Genomic DNA, 23,502 nt, shown 5'->3' with positions numbered 1-23,502 from the left:
TTCAACAAGCACCTATCGAGACTGTATAAAATCAATGATGTGCAAATTCATAAGCAAATCTCTTACCTTGGAGATGTATGTGAGTTTGAGTGAGCCAACACAGTCCGCACCAATGGGCAGGTTCTATTTGAGAAATAGTTAGGTGAGGAACTATTATACAGCATCGAATACTGTAAATTGTTATAAACCCTGATGCAAACCATGACCTTATATGCGGGGTGCTCTCATATTATGCATTTGGGGTATTCTAATAAGAGACAGTGGGTTACGAGGGAACTTCAACAAAAAATGAGAACAAAAGTGGATTTAAGCTACATTGTTCAGTTATTAAGATTCTGATTGAACTTAGATTTTCTCTATTAAATGAACATGGAGGAATTATTCACTCTCCGCAAAAAGGCATGAATAACTTACATTTTAGCACACTCGCTAAGTCTGTAAAGATTGTAGCGCTGGCACAGGGAGGAGGAGCTTCATTTCCAAATACACAGGGGGGTGTCACCAAAGCCGTGTTTTATTCATTAGGTATGTCATAGTTATTTTTCAAAGATGCATTATGATGCATTACAAGCGCAAAACATTTGAACAAAAACAACAATTTTGACATTAAGCGGGGCCATTTCGCATAACAATTATGTGTAAAAATATCATGGCTATATACAGGGAGTAACAGTACTGAGTCAATGTGCTGGGGTAATTGAGGTAGCTACACAATATATTCAAAAGTATGTGGACACCCCTTCAAATTAGTGGATTTGGCTATTTGTGTATAAAAAGTGACTACACAGCCTTTCAATCCCCATCAACAAACAAGGGCTCAGTGACATTCAACACGGCACCATCATAGGATGACACCAACTAGTCAGTTTGTCCATTTTTTTGCCCTGCTAGAGCTGCACCTGTAAGTGCTGTTATTGTGAAGTGGAAAGTCTAGGAGCAACAACGGCTCAGCCGCAAAAAGGTAGGCCACACAAGCTCACAAAACAGGACCACCAAGTGCTAAAGCGTGTAAAATTCATGTCCTCGGATGCAACACTCGCTACAGAGTTCCAAACTGCCTCTGGAAGCAACATCAGCACATTAACTGTTTGTCAGGTGCTTCATGAAAAGGATTTCCATGGCTGAGCACAAGCCTAAGATCACCACGTGCAATGCCAAGCGTCGGCTGGAGTGGTGTAAAGCTCACCGCCATTGGACTCTGGAGCAGTGGAAACGCATTCCCTGGAGTGATGCATTACGCTTCACAATCTGAAGTATCTGGTTTTGGCGGATGCCAGGAGACCGCTACCTGCCCGAATTCATAGTGCCAGTTGTAAAGTTCAGTGGAGGAGGAATAATGGTCTGGGGCTGTTTTTCATGGTTCGGGCTAGGCCCCTTAGTTCCAGTGAAGGGAAATCTTGACGCTACAGCATAAAATGACATTCTAGACGACTCCATGCTTCCAACATTGTGGCAATAGTTTGGGGAAGGCCCTTTCCTGTTTCAGCATGACAACACCCCGTGAGGTCCACACAGAAAAGGTTTGTCGAGATGAACTGGCCTGCACAGAACCCTGCCCTTGCTTCCAGACAAACTAAACACCTTCTTTGCCCGATATGAAGATAATATAGTGCCACAGACGCAGCCCGCTACCAAGGACTGAGAGCTGTCCTTCTCCGTGGCCGACGCGAGTAAAACCCCCACAAGCTGCCAGCCTAGACGGCATCCCAAGCCGAGTCCTCAGAAAATGCGCAGACCAGCTGGCTGGTGTGTATACGGACATATTCAATGTCCCCACATGCTTCAAGATGGCCACCATTGCTCCTGTACCCAAGAATGCAAAGGTAACTTAACTAATCGCCCCATAGAACTCACTTCTGTCATCATGAAGTGCTTTGAGAGACTAGTCAAGGATCACATCACCTCCACCTTACCTGTCACCCTAGACCCTCTTCAATTGGCTAACCACCCCAATAGGTCCACAGACGATGCAATCGCCATCACACTGCACAATCCCATCTGGACATGAGAAATACCTATGTAAGAATGCTGTTCAGTATTAAGCTTGAGGCCCTGGGTCTCAACCCCACCCTGTGTAATTGGGTCATGGACTTCCTGACAGGCCACCTCCAGGTGGTGAAGGTAGGAAACAACATCTCCACCCCGCTGATCCTCAACACTGGGGCCCCAAAAGGGTGCGTGCTTAGCCCCCTCCTGTACTCCCTGTTCACTCATGATTGCGTGGCCATGCACGCCTCCAACTTAATCATCAAGTTTGCAGAAGACAACAGTAGTAGGCTTGATTACCAACAATGAGACAGGGAGGTGGTGAGGGCTCTCGGAATATGGTGTCAGGAAAATAACCTCTCACTCAACATCAACAAAACAAAGGAGATGATCGTGGACTTCGGGAAACAGCAGATGTTAGAATTGTTCTTCGACTTGGACGGAGTATTTTGTGTAGACCGTTGACAAAATAAAAATACAATTCAATCCATTTCAATCCCACTTTGTAACAACAAAATGTGGAAAAGGCAAGGGGTGTGAATGCTTTCTGAAGGCACTGTACGTATTGTATGGTCACTGTGGGGACAACATTGTTAATGCACTCATTAAGTCTTAAAAGTCTAAGCTGACATTTGGAATTGTTTTAAGGTCACACCATGGATAATTATGATATTTGATTATGAATTTAAGGATCAATTTAGGTATTTAAAAAATTGTTGTTAAATTATTTGATCAAATATTGAATTTGGCCTTTACTACTATAGTAAACTGAGCAAAAAAAGTAACGTCCTCGCACTGTCAACTGCATTTATTTTCAGCAAACTTAACATGTGTAAATATTTGTATGAACATGAGAAGATTCAACAACAGACATAAACTGAACAAGTTCGACAGACATGTGACTAACAATAATGGAATAGTGTGTCCCTGAACAAAGGGGGGATCAAAATCAAAAGTCAGTCAGTATCTGGTGTGGCCACCAGCTGCATTAAGTACTGCAGTGCATCTCCTCCTCGTGGACTACACCAGATTTTCCAGTTCTTACTGTGAGATGTTACCCCACTCTTCCACTAAGGCACCTGCAAGTTCCCGGACATTTCTGGGGGGGGGGGGGATGGCCCTAGCCCTCACCCTCCTATCCAACAGGTCCCAAACGTGCTCAATGGGATTAAGATCCAGGCTCTTCTCTGGCCATGGCAGAACACTGACATTCCTGTCTTGCAGGAAATCACGCACAGAACAAGCAGTATGGCTGCTTGTCTTTTCAGCACCATGGTGTGAATCCTTACCACTGCTACACCTGGCTATCAGCAGAACCTTGTCTGGCAGCGAAACAGTTTATTCAGCCTCATTTACTGCCTTTAAAAAAAAACATAGCTGATCAGAATTCAGAACATGGGCCGTTCTTACAGTATTCTCCTGTACACAAAGTCAGTACCATAGGATAAATAAAGGGGGCATATAATTGAAGTTCTTATAATATTCAATGATGAAGTTTTTCTAAAACAGGCTACATGTGCGCCACCAAGTCAAAACAGTAGGCTAAGTTATGAGGGAAAGGGACCAAATTACTGGGTTGAGGCACATGGGCTATTAACAGCTTAATACACAGCATACACTTAGTAATACTGTCTTTGCTACAGTATACATATTTCACTGGCATATTACATAATTTATGCAGCAGCATACAAGACATTTTTGGACTCACCTTGTTGTACGGTGCTCACTTGAACAAGGTTGGCACGGCAGTCATTCTTGTTGTCAAATTTTGTCATCAAACTTTGTCAAAGTCTGGATTTATGGTGCTTTCAAGACAACTGGGAACTCAGAAAAAAAACGAGGTCGAATCATGATGTCAATGATCTTCAGCTCTAGAAAGAGGCCAGAGTTCCCCACTTGGAATTCCAAGTAGGATGACCATTCAAAACGTATTTCCCCAGTCAGAGCTAGTCTTCCCCCCCCTCTGTTGTCTTGAACTCACTGAAATCTGAGATTTCCCAGTTCCCAGTTTCCATTTGTTTTGAGCGAGGTAGAAGTCATGCTTGATTGGCCATAATGTCAATGTATTCAACCTTTTCTGGTCCATGGTGTTGCATGTTTATCCTTTTAAGCTTGGAAAAAACCCAGACTTGGACCACATGCCCTCTCCCCTGTATAGCAGGCTAGTGATTGCTTTGCAACATTTGCAGTTAGCCACCGATTCTTTCCAAACCAATCATTTTTGAATATGCGATTACCAACTCGTATCGATGAGCACCGATACGTTATATCTTCAATTTCTCTTCATATGACAAAGATTGAAAAATATTTGCCAGTAGATTGTCGACTTGATTCATGATGATGCCTGCTTGTCTAGCCTGCTAGCTAAGCTTTTGAAAGTATGATGTTGACATGATCAGTCCAATCAAAGCTACGGTAGATATAACGTGATTTGATGTCATTTTATCTGTGGCCAATTTTTTTTTTTTACCTTTATTTAACCAGGTAGGCCAAGATAAAGCAAAGCAGTTCGACAGATACAACGACACAGAGTTATACATGGAGTAAAACAAACATACAGTCAATAATACAGTATAAACAAGTCTATATACAATGTGAGCAAATGAGGTGAGAAGGGAGGTAAAGGCAAAAAAGGCCATGGTGGCAAAGTAAATACAATATAGCAAGTAAAACACTGGAATGGTAGTTTTGCAATGGAAGAATGTGCAAAGTAGAAATAAAAATGGGGTGCAAAGGAGCAAAATTAATTAATTAATTAAATACAGTTGGGAAAGAGGTAGTTGTTTGGGCTAAATTATAGGTGGGCTATGTACAGGTGCAGTAATCTGTGAGCTGCTCTGACAGTTGGTGCTTAAAGCTAGTGAGGGAGATAAGTGTTTCCAGTTTCAGAGATTTTTGTAGTTCGTTCCAGTCATTGGCAGCAGAGAACTGGAAGGAGAGGCGGCCAAAGAAAGAATTGGTTTTGGGGGTGACTAGAGAGATACCTGCTGGAGCGTGTGCTACAGGTGGGAGATGCTATGGTGACCAGCGAGCTGAGATAAGGGGGGACTTTACCTAGCAGGGTCTTGTAGATGACATGGAGCCAGTGGGTTTGGCGACGAGTATGAAGCGAGGGCCAGCCAACGAGAGCGTACAGGTCGCAATGGTGGGTAGAATATGGGGCTTTGGTGACAAAACGGATTGCACTGTGATAGACTGCATCCAATTTGTTGAGTAGGGTATTGGAGGCTATTTTGTAAATGACATCGCCAAAGTCGAGGATTGGTAGGATGGTCAGTTTTACAAGGGTATGTATGGCAGCATGAGTGAAGGATGCTTTGTTGCGAAATAGGAAGCCAATTCTAGATTTAACTTTGGATTGGAGATGTTTGATATGGGTCTGGAAGGAGAGTTTACAATCTAACCAGACACCTAAGTATTTGTAGTTGTCCACGTATTCTAAGTCAGAGCCGTCCAGAGTAGTGATGTTGGACAGGCGGGTAGGTGCAGGTAGCGATCGGTTGAAGAGCATGCATTTAGTTTTACTTGTATTTAAGAGCAATTGGAGGCCACGGAAGGAGAGTTGTATGGCATTGAAGCTTGCCTGGAGGGTTGTTAACACAGTGTCCAAAGAAGGGCCGGAAGTATACAGAATGGTGTCGTCTGCGTAGAGGTGGATCAGAGACTCACCAGCAGCAAGAGCGACCTCATTGATGTATACAGAGAATGAGTCGGTCCAAGAATTGAACCCTCTGGCACCCCCATAGAGACTGCCAGAGGTCCGGGACAGCAGACCCTCCGATTTGACACACTGAACTCTATCAGAGAAGTAGTTGGTGAACCAGGCGAGGCAATCATTTGAGAAACCAAGGCTGTCGAGTCTGCCGATGAGGATGTGGTGATTGACAGAGTCGAAAGCCTTGGCCAGATCAATGAATACGGCTGCACAGTAATGTTTCTTATCGATGGCGGTTAAGATATCGTTTAGGACCTTGAGCGTGGCTGAGGTGCACCCATGACCAGCTCTGAAACCAGATTGCATAGCAGAGAAGGTATGGTGAGATTCGAAATGGTCGGTAATCTGTTTGTTGACTTGGCTTTCGAAGACCTTAGAAAGGCATGGTAGGATAGATATAGGGTCTGTAGCAGTTTGGGTCAAGAGTGTCCCCCTTTGAAGAGGGGGATGACCGCAGCTGCTTTCCAATCTTTGGGAATCTCAGACGACACGAAAGAGAGGTTGAACAGGCTAGTAATAGGGGTGGCAACAATTTCGGCAGATAATTTTAGAAAGGGTCCAGATTGTCTAGCCCGGCTGATTTGTAGGGGTCCAGATTTTGCAGCTCTTTCAGAACATCAGCTGAATGGATTTGGGAGAAGGAGAAATGGGGAAGGCTTGGGCGAGTTGCTGTTGGGGGTGCAGTGCTGTTGACCGGGGTAGGAGTAGCCAGGTGGAAAGCATGGCCAGCCGTAGAAAAATGCTTATTGAAATTCTCAATTATGGTGGATTTATCAGTGGTGACAGTGTTTCCTATCTTCAGTGCAGTGGGCAGCAATGACCTTGAGCCTTCTTGGATGGACACTTCTAATATAAATCTATGGCAGCACCCAAGGGGCTTGAACTTTCTACCTCTCCCTGTAGATTTTGCGCTGAGTGTCCCCAAGAGTGACAGAACACTGAGCCATTTCCGGCACAACTAGAGAACATAAGAAAACCCCTACGCTGTGTATTTTCTGCTGACTGCCCCACCACAACAGAAAGCACTGAGCAAGGCTGAAACACCTCCATTTTGGAGCTGCCTTTAGAAAGAAAATAAGAGACCATAGTTGTCTTTGGCCTTATTAACTTGTATGTGGTGCAATTAACTTTGACATTGTTTGCAAACTGATATGTGACATGTATTAACACCAAAAATAACATGCAAAAACAGGAAACAAAAAATATATTTGTTTTAGCTAAACAGGTGGGGCTGAAAACAGGTGGCTCTGCCCCACATGCCCTGAATGGCGGGTCGCAACTGCTTACTAGTAATACAAGTATTGTTTTTGAAACATTACAAAGCACGCTCATCTGTTTTTTGTTTTTGGTGTAATAATGGCACAAACATGTTTGCTGGTAAAACATCTCAGTGGCTGGTAGATTTGTAAACAAAAAAGTTAGTGTCGGGCCCTGAAGTGATCTATTTTGTTATCAAAGCTCTAGTTTTGAAATAGAATATGGTCTGAGAAGAACAATATTGGCAGGCGAGGCATATAGCCATATAGCCAAACTGTGATAATGTATTGGGCCTACTGCACAAACCACATTCCTACAGAACTATTTTTATTTGGTAAATGCAAAAAAAAGCTTTTAGTCTGTGAAAGTGATCTTTACTCACAAAAAGTTTGGTGACCACCGCTCTAGGGGTTTAAAGATTTAAAGAAGGCAATGAGTGATGTGTTAAACTCCTCAATGTTATAAGATGAATCAAGGAACATATTCCAGTCTGTGCTGGTCCTGTAGCTTAGCATCTGCTTCATCGGACCACTTAATTCTTAAAAGGAGTATAGGGGGGGGGGGTTTAAAGGGTGTGTGTCGATCACCAGATCTCAACCCAATTGAACACTTATGTGGGGCCATATAAAATCTGCGAAATGGAAAACACGGACGGAATCACGGAATCGAGAGAATAATATGTAATTCAACAATATTAAAACATTTATTTAAACTTAACAATTAAAAATAAAGTTTATAATAAGACATGAACAGAATGCATCAGTGACTTGGATTTCCTGCATCTTTTTGAAGTGGCAACGAGTCCCCCTCTGTGTATGTACAGTGTGCACAGCTACCACTGTGTAGCCGTTAGCAATAATGCTAATGAAAAATCTTCTGGTAGATGGAAAGGCTTTCCCAAAAACAGTTCAATGTTAACTACAAAGTAGCCTATGCTTACCTGGCAGAATAAAATCATGATTATTTGCCTCAACTCTACCATCACGTGCGCTACAAAAACACCATTAACCAACAGCCTCTTGCTATGTGCGTACTGGAATTAATGAGCACATAAAAATTTAAAAAATCTAAAACCTAAAACGTAGTTTCCTGATGTGGTTAAGAATTGTAGTCAACATAGAAAAACAACTCAATTGGATGTTCTATTTAAAAAAAAGTGTGATTTTGCAAGAAAAAAGCTGGGGGGTAAACAGAAACCTGGAAAGATAAAAAGGACTTTGGGGGGGAATTTAAAAAAAACAAAAAGACTTTTACAGGGCCCTACTTGTTGGAGATTCTTCAGCGGCACCTGAGACAGCGTCTTCCACCACCACCAACAAAACACCAAATGATAAAAGGCAATGTGGAAGACTAGTGGTGCATCCCTCCAATAGAGTTCCAGACACTTTTAGAAACCATGCCAAATTGCATTGAAGCTGTTCTGGCGGCTTGTGGTGGCACAACACCCTATTATTTTGGCAGTTACCTGTAATATTTCAAAATGCCCATCCCTGAAAGTAACATCCATAATGCTAACAGCTAATGCTCGCCAGCTGTCCTACTGTATGTTACCTGAGGGTTATCCATGTACCACACCAGGCTGCCCGGCTGGGTGTCCAGGATGAAGTAGCGGCGCAGGAACTTCCCACTGCTCTCGTTTTCCTCGATGTCCAGGAAGCCACAGATCCGGTTCTGCCGATCCACGTAAGGCATCTCCAGGGCTGGCACATTCCCTGACCCAGGGGCCGGGAGAGAGGAGGAGAAGCGGTTAGATGGAGGAGAGCCTGGAGGGAGGGAAGAGAGGGAAGTGAGTGGATAAGGTGTAATGAAGAGTTGTCCAGTCCAGTGTTCTCTGGCAAGCCTTGGCAGCCTCTCAGCCACCTGGTACTAGGATCGTGTGACAAACTTAAACTCTATCTCATTTATCCCTTTCCATGTAATCAGTTTCCTTCTGTCACCTACTCTACCATCCCCCCATATCCTTTTTTCTCTTCCCTCCCTTCACATCTGGTAAGCCTTTGCCGTCTACCCAAGCCTTTCTTTCGCCTCTACAAACTCAAAGCTGAGAATTAGCTGAGAAATCATTTCATAGACGGTAACTTGACTGAGAAGAGTTTCATTTCCAGTACAGACCTGGAGCTCAGTCAACATCTCAACAACCAGATACTCTGAGGAGCTGGGTTGAGCAATATTGATTAACTCAAAGACTGAGCAGCCAGCCAACCAACATCTCCTGGTGGTTCAAATGACTCATTTTGATTTCAACTCTCCAAATCAAGACTAGTGAAAGCTTACAACATGTAGGTAAACGTAAAACTTGTGTGGATATAATACTGCACACATTGCTGTAGCATGGTTAAACTGTCATCTAGGGATGCAAATTTCTGTCAATTTTGCTGCTGACTAACTGACCCTCGTTAACTGCTCAACAAAATGGTTACATTTTTTCCAAACAGTAAAATGAAGTGACCAACAGAAAATACTATCAGAGATCTGTATAAAATGACGGGATGCTTATGTTTTCGCCCTATGAACGGGAATCATACCAAGGTGGGAAGGCAGGCGACAAGCTTAGGCCCAAAATAAGCCATAGAAAATGCATTGGACTTATTTTGGACAGAGAGTGAAACCTCTTGCTTCGCCTCTTCCTCTCTGAAACTATGCATGTATACAAGGATGCCATTAAGCTCTTATTAAGAGCTTAATGGAAACAGTGAAAAGGCTATTGCCTATTATTGAACATGAAACTCCTGTAATGAAGCACCTAATATAAAACATTTTCAAAACACTTGTCCAAATGCAATTTGCAGAAATACCATTTCTAAACTGCACACCTAATGTGAGTAGTTCCACTTGACAGATGAACATTTCCATTAGAAACTTAGAAAGAAATATGACTAGGACTGTGCTTTTTCGCTTCTGGACAACAAAAGAAAGTTGATATGAAAACCAATAAAACAGGAGAAAAATGCTGGTTAACGGCATGAGCAATTCTTTATAAAATAATTATAATTGCCTCTACATTTCTATGGATGGATTTTTGCAAGGCTACTTTGGAGCAAGGTAAGACTTACCTTATAAGTAAAGTAAAACGTTCAGGTTTCAAACAATTATACTGCCTCAAGCTCACATTGCAAAGTGGTGGGAGGTGCGCTGATAGTCAAAGGTAGGCAGGCTATAGCCTATGCATCCGAATGAAGAACGGGAGGTTCGCAAACTAACCTACAGACCGATATGCATGACAAGTCAAACGTATTTCCGCTGGCTAACCGATTAACATCCCTACTGTCATCATTTCTGATTGAAGGAATTGGCATGAAACAGACCTTATGGTGTCCACGATAAAGGACCCTCTTTCTCTCCCTCCCTCTGATTCAGAGAAAGAGTCCAGGACATTATGAGCAGTATGTGGGAGGATAAGGGGGACAAAAGGCCTGCTTGTTGTGCATTGTGTAAAGGGGTGACGTCAGGGCTAGCCTCCGCATCCACTGGAGTCATTCCATAGACACACACACACGCTTGAAAAACACCCAGTCAGGGCTGATCCTAAACATCAGCTTTAAAAGAGTGTATGAAGGTGAGGTTCAGACTAGCCTGAGATGTTTCTTGGTCAACAGTGACACACACACTTCCAGTAATATCCTCTTGGGGAGATTTCAATAGTGCTGCAACATGTAGGCCTATAACTCCAATTGACACTGACTGTGTCAGGCTTCAGAGGGTTGGTGGAAATACAATTCATATTCTGAACATCTCTGAAACTCAGACAATACCTTTGATGATACAGTGAAACGCTTACAGAAAATACAAATGCCAGTGGTGGTGTTGCATTCAGAGCCACATGCCTGTAAAGATTAGAGAGGATCTCATGTTAATTAAATACTGTTGAAGTAATATGGCTACAGGCTCAACATCTGCCTCACCTAAAGCCCATTCTTGTGGGAAGCTGCTTTCATCAAGCTGCCCACTCAAGAAAAACATTCATACCGTAACCAGTGCCTGCAACCTGGCTCAGTCAACCTACCAGTGTAGTTACAAAAAACTAGGGTTGGAAACTTTCCAGTAAAGTTCCAGAATTTTTCCCAGAAATTTTCCATGGGAAGTGCGGGAATTTTGGGAATTTTGCTTAAATTCATCAAAAGAGTCTTATGGCATATTTTGGTTAAACTATCTCCAATTCAATTGGAACACTCTGCATGCACAGTGCATTCTTCAATAACATGTGCAGTGCACTCGTCCAACACATGTACAGCTGATTCTCAAGATCTTGCACACTAATGAGATGCTATTGAGCCCACATTAGTACACTGTCTGAGCCAAGGACTACATGCTTTCTGGTAAGTTTTGATTACAATACTGGGTGGGGTAAATATATTTTATATGACTCCAAAGTTTCAAAAACTGTTAAAATAATGTCTGTGAGTATAACAGAACTGAAATGGCAGGCAAAATTGGGATTTGTTTTATGTTTATAGTTTTCCCATTGACTGCCTATACAGATTCCATTGACTTAGTACTCAAATTGCACTTCCTATGGCTTCCACTAGATGTCAACAGTCTATAGAAATCGTTTTAGGCTTGTATTCTGAAAAATGAGGGAGTAAGACCACTCTGAATGAGTGGACACTGCAGTGTCCCAGAGGTTTATCATGCCCACGACCGAGAGTGCGCCTTTCTTGTTTTAACCTTTTGTCCAGTTGAAATATTATTGATTATTATGACTAAAAACAACCTGAGGATTGACTATAAACATCGTTTGACATGTTTCTACGAACTTTACTGATACTTTTCGTATTTTTCGTCTGCCTGTTGTGACTGCCTTTAAGCCTGTGGATTACTGAACAAGACGTGCAAACAAAACTGAGGTTTTTGGATATAAAGAGGGACTTTATCGAACAAAACTAACATTTATTGAGTAAATGGGAGTCTTGTGAGTGCAACCATATGAAGATCAAAGTGATTCATTTTATCGCCATTTCTGAATTGTGTAACTCCTCTACTTGGTAACTGTTTGTAATGATTTGTCTGCTGGACACTGTTCTCAGATAATCGCATGGTATGCTTTCGCCGTAAAGCCTTTTTGAAATCTGATGGTTTAACAAGGATTAACAAGAAGTTCATCTTTAAACTGATGTATAACACTTGTATGTTTTATTAATTTTTATAATGAGTATTTGTTTTTGAATTTGGCGCTCTGCAATTTCACTGGATGTTGGCCAGGTGGGACGCTACCGTCCCACACCCCCTAGAGAGGTTAACAATTTCTGCTAATTCGTTAATGCTACCATGTGGTTTTTTAAATAAATGTTTTATTTCACCTTCTATTTAACCAGGTAGGCTAGATGCAAATGAGAACTTGTTGTCAACTGCGACCTGGCCAAGATAAAGCAAAGCAGTTCGACACATACAGAGTTACACATAGAATAAACAAACATACAATCAATAATACAGAGGGAGAATCTATATACAGCATGTGCAAGTGAGGTAGGGCAATAAATAGGCCATGGTGGCAAAGTAATTACAATATAGCAATTAAACACAGGAATGGTAGGATGTGCAGAGGATGAATGTGCAAGTTGAGATACTGGGGTGCAAAGGAGCAAGACAAATAAATAAATAACAGTATGGGGATGAGGTAGATTATTATTTAAATTTTTTTAACCTTTATTTAACTCGTCAAGTCAGTTAAGAACACATTCTTATTTTCAATGACGGCCTAGGAACAGTGGGTTAACTGCCCAATCAGGGGCAAAACCTTGTACCTTGTCAGCTCAGGGGTTTGAACTTGCAACATTCCGGTTACTAGTCCAGCGCTCTAACCACTAGGCTACCCTGCCGCCCCAGATTGGATGGGCTATTTACAGATGAGCTATGTACAGGTGCAGTGATATGCTCTCACAGCTGGTGCTTAAAGCTAGTGAGGCAGGTAAGAGTCTCCAGCTTCAGAGATTTTTGCAGTTCGTTCCAGTCATTGGCAGCAGAGAACTGGAAGGAGAGGCAGCCAAAGGAAGAATTGGCTTTGGGGGTGACTAGTGAAATATACCTGCTGGAGCGCGTGCTACGGGTGTGTGCTGCTATGGTGACCAGTGAGCTGAGATAAGGCGGGGCTTTACCTAGAAGAGACTTGTAGATGACCTGGAGCTAGTGGGTTAGGCGACGAGTATGAAGCGAGGGCCAGCCAAAGAGAGCATACAGATCGCAGTGGTGGGTAGTATATGGGGCTTTGGTGACAAAACGTATGGCACTGTGATAACAAATTGGATGCAGTCTGAGTAGAATGTTGGAGGCTATTTTGTAAATGACATCGCCGAAGTCAAGGATCGGTAGGATGGTCAGTTTTACGAGGGTATGTTTGGCAGCATGAGTGAAGGATGCTTTGTTGCGAAATAGGAAGCCGATTGTAGATTTAATTTTAGATTGGAGATGCTTAATATGCGTCTGGAAGGAGAGTTTACAGTCTAACCAGACACCTAAGTATTTGTAGTTGTCCACATATTCTAAGTCAGAACCGTCCAGAGTAGTGATGCTGGACGGAAAGGCAGGTGCGGGCAGTGGTCGGTTGAAGAGCATGCATTTAGTTTTACTTGCATTTAAGAGCAGTTGGAGGCCCTGGGAGGAGAGTTGTATGGCATTGAATCTCATCTGGAGGTTAGTTAACACAACGTCCAACGAAGGGCCAGATGTATACAGAATGGTGTCGTCTGCGTAGAGGTGGATCAAAGAATCACCAGCAGCGAGAGCGACATCATTGATGTCTACAGAGAAGAGAGTCGGCCCGAGAGCTGAACCTTGTGGCACCCCCATAGAGACTGCCAGAGGTCCGGACAACAGGCCCTCCGATTTGACATACTGTCCTCTATCGGAGAAGTAGTTTGTGAAACAAGCGAGGCAATCATTTGAGAAACCAAGGCTGTTGAGTCTGCCAATAAGAATGTTGTGATTGACAGAGTCAAAATCCTTTTAGCTTGCTTGAGCCTACTTACTGAGTGTTAATTCACCCGTTTCCATATATTTAATTTTAAAACATTTATCTTACAAAGTAGTTGTTTAATCTAACTTTTCTAATCTTTACAGGAAAACGCCACGGGCACTACCTGATGTGTGGAGACATTTCACTGCAGCTAACGTAGAAGGAAAAGCTGTGCACATTTGCAAATACTGTGCCAAATCATATGTGAAGAATGCAACAAAGATGCAGAATCATCTGGCCAAGTGCATAAAGTTCCCTCAGCGCTCACAACAAGCAACCTCTGACAAAAGTCCCTCTATTTATATTTGAGGTGAAAATGATGAATCAGACACCTTATCGATAGAAACAGCTCATGGTCATCAATAGCATGGATATCGATAGCAACAGCTCAAGTTTATTTTAACTCAATGGAGGAACGTAGTCAGAAATGCTGATGAAAGTCTTGCTCGAGCTGTGTATGCAACTGGTTCACCTCTGATGCGCACAAGCAATGTGTATTGGAAGAGATTCCTGAATGTTCTTCACCCAGCATACACCCCTCCAACCAAACATGCTTAATCCACTAATTTGCTGGATACAGAGTTCAACAGAGTTCAAGTGAAGGTCAAGCAAATCATATACTTCCAAGCAAGGGCTTTGGGATGGAGTTGCAATATGGCAGTCGTGGCCACATATCTCATCAGCTACCTGGTGGAAGGGACTTTGTGGATCTGAGGCTCTTTCCCGTTGCCTCCATCATCCTCTAAATCCCACCAACATCAGCCGCCTCAGAGAGCAACTGGTCCTTGTTTGGGAACACATACATCAATGCAACAGGTTGACCAATACAAGGTTTGAAAAATTGGTGGCCACCCGGGGAAATGAGTCTTTTTGAGCCTGACAACGAGCCATCCTCAACAAGGTTGGAAAGTGACAGTGAAGAGAGGCCTCAGAGTTCATGATGTTCAAGGCAAAATACATTAAAGCCAAGATAATGGACCCTTGACAATCAACCGTTCTCTATTGTAGGTGATGTTGGCTTTCGCCGACTGATCGAGCACTGTTACACACTACCAAGTGCACTGTTTTTCAGAAGTTGCCCTACCGGAGTTACACAGTAATGGTGTCACTGCTATTAGCTTCACAACATACATACTATGTAATGCCGTTTGGGTCTTTGCGTGTCAAAAAAGTTACAGTAGCACTGTCAAAGCTGTACAAAAAAAGTCTGCAAACAAGCAAACACCGGCCACGAACGATGTTTACACAATACCGCGTTGCTAATTAAGCATCATTTGATCGACCGCAACTTCTGGGGTAGCTAGCTTCAGCTTGGTACCTAGCTAGCACCAACTGCAGTCATTTTCATTATTCTTAGCAATGATTTAGGAATCCTTGTGAATAAGTATTAGCTAGGTTGCCACTTGTCGTTCGCCTAATGAAATTGAACTTCAGTACATAAATAAATAGCCAGCTACTTAATCCTGTTGCACAAAGCTAACGTTGCAAGCAGTCAGCTAGCTTCATCTGTCTAGTTAACACGTTGCAGTCGAGCATATCTTTTTTTAAACTAGCCACAATAAGGACTGGGCACAAAGTGGAATTTGTGGTTTGCCTTCAAAATAAAAGTGTCTTTGACAGTGATGCAAATGAATACAAATAGTAGAATTATGCCATACTTTTATTTTGAAGGCTAACCATAAAGTCTACTATTGTGGCTAGCTTCACATAAGAACTGTCTTATAAATTGGGGTTATTTTAGATGATGACACCTAGCTATATAGTTAGCTAGCTAACTATAGCTACTGAAACAGATTGTTGTTTTGCTTTGTTTTTGGGGAAGAACATTGTTTGCATCCATAGGCTACCTATATTTTTTTAATGACCAGCACTATAGGTGTGTGAGAACTTTACCAGCATCATAGCATACGTATCATTGAATCGTTGTGACATATGAAATACGAGTGAGTGTAATCAGTGTGTAATTAGCAAGTTAAAAAAATGTATGAACACGTTAAATTATCATGTAATGTGCAGTCATATTCAGGTCCTGATTGGTCAATAGTCTTATTTGACACGTCAAATAGTGCTAAATTGTATCTTTGTTGACACATAAAGACCCAAACGGTGTTTCATAGAAATCCTGGTTGAGAATGAAAAGACTGAACAAATGAACAACGAAACAGAACCGCAAGTAAGTAAAAGAAATCGGTTTTGATGATGTCTTACTGGTAATGGGTAATCAGTTAAGAACAAATTCTTATTTACAATGACGACCTACCCCCGGCCAAACCCGGACGACACTGGGCCAATTGTGTGCCGCCATATGGGACTCCCAATCGGGGCCGGATGTGATACAGCCTGGATTCGAACCAGGGTCTGTAGTGATGTCTCTTGCACTGAGATGCAGTGCCTTAGACCGATGCGTCAATGTGTGTGTGTTAACTATTTAACTGTACTAGAAAGCTTATAAAAATGTTAATATCGGTTATTGGTTTCTTTGGCAAGGAAAATATTGGAATCGGTATCGGCCAAAAATGTTATACCGGTGCATCACTAGTGAAGTCAACTCATTTAAAGTTCAATTCATAGCTAAATGTTTTTTTTTTAATGTTTTATATTGGAAGGATTTAATCATTAGCAATTATGTTTACTTATGATAAGGTAAAAGGTTGATGTTTCTGTCTCCATATGATATGGCAAATATATACACAATGAAAAAAACATCTGCATTTAAATGGTAATAATATAATTTGCATATATTTATGATAATTCCCATATTCCGGGTAATGCCCACGGAAAGTTTCCACCTCTGAATATTCCCCAAAATATGCAACCCTACAAACAGCACAGGAATGAAATCAACATGTATTGATCACATCCCACAGCAGAAATGTGCTTGAAATTGCTTATCCCAATTACGAATAAGCATGCACCCATTAAGAAAAGGACTGTAAAAACTGTTAAACCCCTGTGAATTGATGAGGAATTGAATAATTATATGGTTGAGAGGGATGAGGCAAAAGGAATGGCAAATAAGTCTGGCTGCACAAACGATTGGCAAACGTACTGAAAATTTAAAAAAATCATGTGACTAAACTATATAAAAATAAAAAACCACACTATGAAACAAAGATAAATGACAAAGAATGATAGAAAAAAGCTTTAGAGGACCTTCAATTAAATTTTGGGGAAAAAGGAAAATTCAACAACATTATTCATTGAATCAGATGACTCATTCATCACAAAACCGACTTATATTGCCAACTACTTGAATAATTTTTCATTGGCAAGATTAGCACACTTAGGCATGACATGCCAGCAACAAATGATGAGACTACAGATCCAAGTATATTTGAACAAATTATGAAAGACAAGAACTGTAATTTTGACTTCCATAACGTGAGTGTGGAAGAGGTGAACATATTTTTGTTGTCTATCAACAATGACAAGCTACTGGTGTTTGACAACTTGGAAGGAAAATTACTGCGGATAATAGCAGACGATATCGTCACTCCTATTTGCCACATCTTCAATTTAAGCCTACTAGAAACTGTGTGCCCTCAGGCCTGGAGGGAAGCAAAAATCATTCTTAACTGACTTGCCTAGTTAAATAAAAGTTTAAAACATTTAAAAATGTGATACAACAGTAGCTAAGATGGGGAGAAGTTTGTCCATAATAAAGCACTGCTCTACCTTTTTAACATCACTATCAACAAGGCAGCTCCTACAGACTCTAGTTTTGTCGCACCTGGACTACTGTTCAGTCGTGTGGTGAGGTACCACAAAGAAGAAATTAGGAAAATTGCAAATGGCTCAGAACAAGGCAGCACGACTGGCCCTTGGATGTACACAGAGAGCAAACATCAACATGTCAATCTCTCCTGGCTCAAAGTAGAGGAGAGATTGACTTCATCACTACTTGTATTTGTGAGAAGTATTGACATGTTGAAAGCACCGCGCTGTCTGTTTAAACAACTAGCACACATCTCAGACACCCATGCGTAACCCACAAGACATGACACCAGAAGTCTCCTCACAGTCCACAAGTCCAGCACAGACTATGGGAGGCACACAGTACTACATAGAGCCATGACTACATCAAACTGTATTCCACATCAGGTAACTGATGCAAGCAGTAGAATCAGATTTTAAAAAACAAAAATACACCTTATGGAACAGCGGGGACTGTGAAGCAACACCAACATAGGCACAGAGACATGCATACACACATGATAACATACACACTATACAATCACGTGCACATGGATTTTGTATTGTAGATATGTGGTAGAGGAGTAGGGGCCTGAGGGCACACACACAGTGTTGTGAAATCTGTTATGTTTTGTAATGTTTAAAAATTATATAACTGCCTTAATTTTGCCAGACCCCAGAAAGAGTAGCTGCTGTCTTGGCAGGAGCTAATGTGGATCCATAAATACAAATGACAAGCAACAGCCTCTGTTTTGTGCAGAAAAACTGGGGTTTTCGATGTGTGAGGGAATAGAGCGCTCAAAAACTGAGATGGAAGAGGGCAAGCTATAGACTGCAGAGCCACCATGTTAGAAAGGTCAAACAAGAAGGTCAGAGGGGGGAGTGAACCGAACCATAGACTCTGGGCTTAGTCCTAACTCGAACATCAGCATCCACACTCATTCTTCGTATGTGAGAGAATGCTTTGTCCCCCATTGGTAACCAAGTGGCCGGGCAATAAAATAGCACCAAAGTAGAGGGGAAGGAAGGGAGGGAGAAAGTAAAAAAGATCATGGAGGAAGTGAGAGACAGGAGAATTATGGAAACAGTAAAAAAGTGATGATGGGGTGAGGGCTTGTGGAACAATGGCTACCTACTGTGTCATTGTGAGTAATATCCAAACTATCTATCTATATATTATTATATCTATATAATTATATCTATATATTATTATTAATATATATCTATATTTGCCTCTCCCCTTCACCATAAGTTTCCACCTAACTGCATTAATTTCTGGTATGCTTCTTTCAGATCATAGCGAAGTCAGTCACAAATTAAATGAGCCATGGGCTCGGCTCCTGCTGCAGATCAAATGTATTATATAAAGCCCTTTTTACATTTGCAGTTGTCACAAAGTGCTTTATAGACACCCAGCCTAAAATTCCAAATAGCAAGCTATGCAGAGGCAGAAGCAGAAGAAAAGGTAGGAAGGTCACAGGGATGCCAAGGGAGATGCATCACGACTAGAGGTCGACCGATTAATCGGAATGGCCGATTCAAGTTTTCATAACAATCTGAAATCGGTATATTTTTGAACACCGAATTTTATTTATTTTTTAACACCTTTATTTAACTAGGCAAGTCAGTTAAGAACACATTATTTCAATGACAGCCTAGGAACGGTGAGTTAACTGCCTTGTACAGGGGCAGAACGACCGATTTTTACCTTGTCAGCTCAGCGATTCAATCTTGCAATCCTACCATCGCTCAGTCAGACTGCTCTATCAAATCAGATTTAATTATAACATAATAACACAGAAATACGAGCCTTAGATCATTAATATGGTCGAATCCGGAAACTATCATCTCAAAACCAAGACGTTTATCCTTTCAGTGAAATACGGAACCGTTCCGTATTTTATCTAATGGGTGGCATCCATAACTCTAAATATTCCTGTTACATTGCACAACCTTCAATGTTATGTCATAATTACGTAAAATTCAGGCAAATTAGGCGGCCCAAACTGTTGCATATCGACCGAATCTGCATGCAATGAATGCAAGAGAAGTGACACAATTTCACATGGTTAATATTGCCTGCTAACCTGGATTTCTTTTAGCAAAATATGCAGGTTTAAAAATATATACTTCTGTGTATTGATTTTAAGAAAGGCATTGATGTTTATGATTAGGTACACATTGGAGCAAGACAGTCCTTTTTCGCGAATACGCACCGCATCGATTATATGCAACGCAGGACACGCTAGATAAACTAGTAATATCATCAACCATGTGTAGTTAACTAGTGATTATGATTGATTGTTTTGTATAAGATAAGTTTAATGCTAGCTAGCAACTTACCTTGGCTTCTTACTGCATTCACGTAACAGGCAGTCTCCTCGTGGAGTGTAATGTATTCAGGTGGTTAGAGCGTTGGACTAGTTAACTGTAAGGTTGCAACATTGAATCCCCGAGCTGACAAGGTAAAAATCTGTCATTCTGCCCCTGGACATGGCAGTTAACCCACCGTTCCTAGGCCGTCATTGAAAATAAGAATGTGTTCTTAACGGACTTGCATAGTTAAATAAAGGATAAATAAAGGTGTAAAAAAATAATAATAATCGGCGTCCAGAAATACAGATTTCCGATTGTTATGAAAACTTGAAATCGGCCCTAATTAATCAGCCATTCCGATTAATCGGTCAACCTCTAATCACGACCAAGTCAATCGCCGCAGTCCACCCACCAAACATTGTTAAAACTATAGCTGGATGGTCTCAAAATACACTACAACAGCAATGCATTGCGATAACGCATATGAATATGAATTGCTGAGCGCTAATGTGACAAGACAGAGGTGCATGTGTGGTGTTTTGGCAATTAGCATTTGTAATACCTGTGGCTTGCTCACTCCACTGTGTTAATTCAATTTACAGGTCAATTCAATTCTGTTTGCAGGCTAGCTTTTGTCCATATTACATTTTTGAGAGGGACCTTGTAATGTCTCACAAAAGGCCTGGGCTCGAACAACACACTAAAACACACTCGAGGCAAGAGTGGCACAGAACCCCCTTCTCTCTTGGTCCTAAAAAATTGTCCTGTAAATTGGATGATGTGGTCCATCATATAGGCAGTATTTGATGCAAGAAAATACTGTATGAATCAATAGTAGGTTACATCACATGCCTAACAGGTTGGTTAGTGTTAACAAAAATATTGCCTTTGTTATTTTATAGCGAAAACAGCTTCTCTATACAATTCTGCTGTCATGCAAGGCAGCAAAACAAGTGTAATAGGATATCTGAAAGTGCCCCTAGCAAAGCTTGAGATAAACCCAGTGTAGTGTGTCTATTCAACACTGATTAACCACAATAATAGTCTGACCTAGCAGCAACCAGAAGCATACCCGAACGAATGACAGAACTTGTGAAAAACCTCAAGAGGTTGCACAAAACCACACCATAACACAACAGTGACAGGTTGTGTATTCACCACTATTTTTGACCTTGCTATTATGACCATGGTTTACTACACTTCCTGACCAAATCGCTGCTCACCATGAACTGGAGATGCAGCTGTCGAGTAAAGAGATCAAACAGATTTGAGTAGAGGCACATTTCATAGTTGGCAGTAGACCCTATGGAATATAACCGAGGTATTTTTCTGACTGTAAAACAGAGGGAGAGTACATCCTTATTGGCACCCAATGCCCTATAGGCTAGTAGTGCAAAGTAGTGAATGAATCTGGTCGAGCACGTGAGGCAAACTTTGGACCTGAATGACTTGAATTCATGTGTTTTTATATATAAGAAGTGTAAACGTCATCAAGAGAGCTAATTTAGTACAACCGTCTTGGCTAGTAAGGTAGATAGCTAATTAACCCCATCATAACTTAAAATATAGCAACTGTGTAAAGTAACTAGCTAACGTTAGCTAGGAGGCCCATACTAAATGCAAATGACTGGGCTGCAGTAACGTTAGTTTGGCTGAACAAACCTTAGTTATAACGAATTGCAGATAGTGGCTTTTAATTACGTTATGAAATAGCTAACGTTAAAAGGCTAGCGCTAACTTGACAGCTAAAAACAACACTTCACATGTAGTTAGTAGCTATCAGTTCTAGCTAGCGAACGCGTTATCTAGTTAACTACAACCAGCCAAGTTAGTCGGGATATAGCTAGCTAACGTTAACTTGTTAAGCAAATAATACAGCGGCTTGACGTTCTCAGTAGTTAGTTATTATTAACCTGGCTCAGAATGAGCTCTGACATCTGGATGACGTTAGCTGGTAAGCATAACATTAGCCAACAACCCATGGCACGTTCAAAACGCACTTCAAATGCTAGCCAGTTCACGTCGAAGCCTTTACTATAGCTTGGTAACTAGCTAGCTACCAATACGTCAATCTCAAATAAACTCTACATTGGTATTTGGCGGCTTGCAACTTACACAAGTTGTCTTCACGCAGGAGTGCTTGATTCAGCCTAGCCCATTCCCTCGTCCTGTGCTGGGGCAAACAGGCTGCCGTTAGCGTAGGCTAACTATGTCAAATAATGCGTTTATGCCCCATCTAGCGTCCAAAAGAAGAACTGCGTTTTTTTTAATGCAAAGCCAAAGACTTGATATATTGGTCAAAGAAAGCTCCATCACCGTTGCCCGCTATTACGCTCATGGCTCCTTTGAGAAACTTGCCGGATCTTATTGCGATCACATCAACTAGACACAAACGTTAGTAGCCTACTCTCATATCATGTCGTATACAACACAGGCATAGCACACATTGGCCTATCATATGCAGCAGCTAGGCCCAGTATTCTCAAATTGATGATCAAACACCTGCAACAATTTAACAATCTAACAAATATTATTTCAACAATTAATCTAATTGGCATATCTAATGTAAATAGCAGTAAGCAAATACAAGGATAAATGTATCCCACTGCTGTGCTTTTCAGTTGACCCTAGGCCAATGCATAGGGTAATACTACCATTTACCAGGATAATGCAGTTTAGTCCGACTCTATGTACTGTACAGTGCCTTCAGAAAGTATTCAAACCACTGTTTCCACATTTTTGTTGTGTTACAAAGCAGAATTAAAATGGATGTAATTGTCAATGATCTACAGAAAATACTCTGTAATGTCAAAGTGTAAGAAACATTCTAACGTTTGTAAAAAAATTAATGTAAAAATGATTGAAACATAAAACACCAGCATTTCTTGATTAGAGTCAATACATGTTAGAATCACCTTTGGCAGTGATTACTGCTGTGAGTCTCCTGGATTGTGCAACATTTATCCATTATTATTTTCAAGAATCTTCCAGCTCTGTCAAGTTGGTTGTTGATCATTGCTAGACAACCATTTTTAGTTGATGCCATTCATCCTTATTAGACACCTGAGTCAACATGGCTGCACAAACAAGATGTTCTCATCTATAGTGGAAACATTGTACAGCTGCAGTAGCAGGATGATTTCCAGACACATCTATGGGCCTCCTGCTCTTAGTGTAAGTTGTAAATTGTAGAAAGCATAATGCCATTGCACAACACTCCTAAACCCCTCATTTTAACAACACATCATACTTGTTGTTCTGATGTGTATAATGACAAGCATCCAGAAGCTGCACTTGATGCATTTATGAAATTGTTTCTTCCAGTTATTGATAAGCATGCACCTACTACAAATATTTTTAAATCACACTTAGTACAAAACTCCAAACTGGTCACACTTTTAACCAGTGGTGTAAAGTACTAAAGAAAAATACTTTAAAGTACTACTTAAGTAGTTTTTATTAGGTATCTGTACTTTACTTTACTATTTATATTTTTGGCTATTTTTACTTCACTACATTCCTAAATAAACTTCTTACACAATAATGTACACTTTCCATACATTTTCCCTGAAACCTAAAAGTACTT

General features: G+C 41.2%; 1 protein-coding gene across 11 annotated transcripts in view; it reads right to left on the bottom strand.

Annotated features, from left to right (window-relative positions):
* The window catches only part of LOC112254863 (pleckstrin homology domain-containing family A member 1), a 41,831-nt gene extending 19,693 nt beyond the window's left edge, over positions 1 to 22,138 (bottom strand). For 9 of the 11 annotated variants that reach the window (XM_042324293.1, XM_042324259.1, XM_042324284.1 and 6 more), the window contains exons 1-3: positions 22,032 to 22,138; positions 8,510 to 8,721; positions 67 to 123 (exon numbers count right to left, since the gene is read on the bottom strand). In XM_042324293.1, the coding sequence (XP_042180227.1) occupies positions 67 to 123; positions 8,510 to 8,650 (198 nt within the window). In that variant the 5' untranslated portion in view covers positions 8,651 to 8,721; positions 22,032 to 22,138. Of the gene's footprint in view, positions 1 to 66; positions 124 to 8,509; positions 8,722 to 10,011; positions 10,232 to 22,031 lie in introns of those variants that run through there. The other 2 variants (XM_042324264.1, XM_042324291.1) reach the window with 2 other exon arrangements.
* Between the last annotated feature and the right edge of the window lie 1,364 nt (positions 22,139 to 23,502).

The sequence above is a fragment of the Oncorhynchus tshawytscha genome, linkage group LG01, assembly GCF_018296145.1.
Source record: "Oncorhynchus tshawytscha isolate Ot180627B linkage group LG01, Otsh_v2.0, whole genome shotgun sequence".
NCBI lineage: Eukaryota > Metazoa > Chordata > Actinopteri > Salmoniformes > Salmonidae > Oncorhynchus > Oncorhynchus tshawytscha.
Note: the sequence above shows the minus strand (reverse complement) of the source record. Positions and strands in the feature narration are given on the sequence as shown.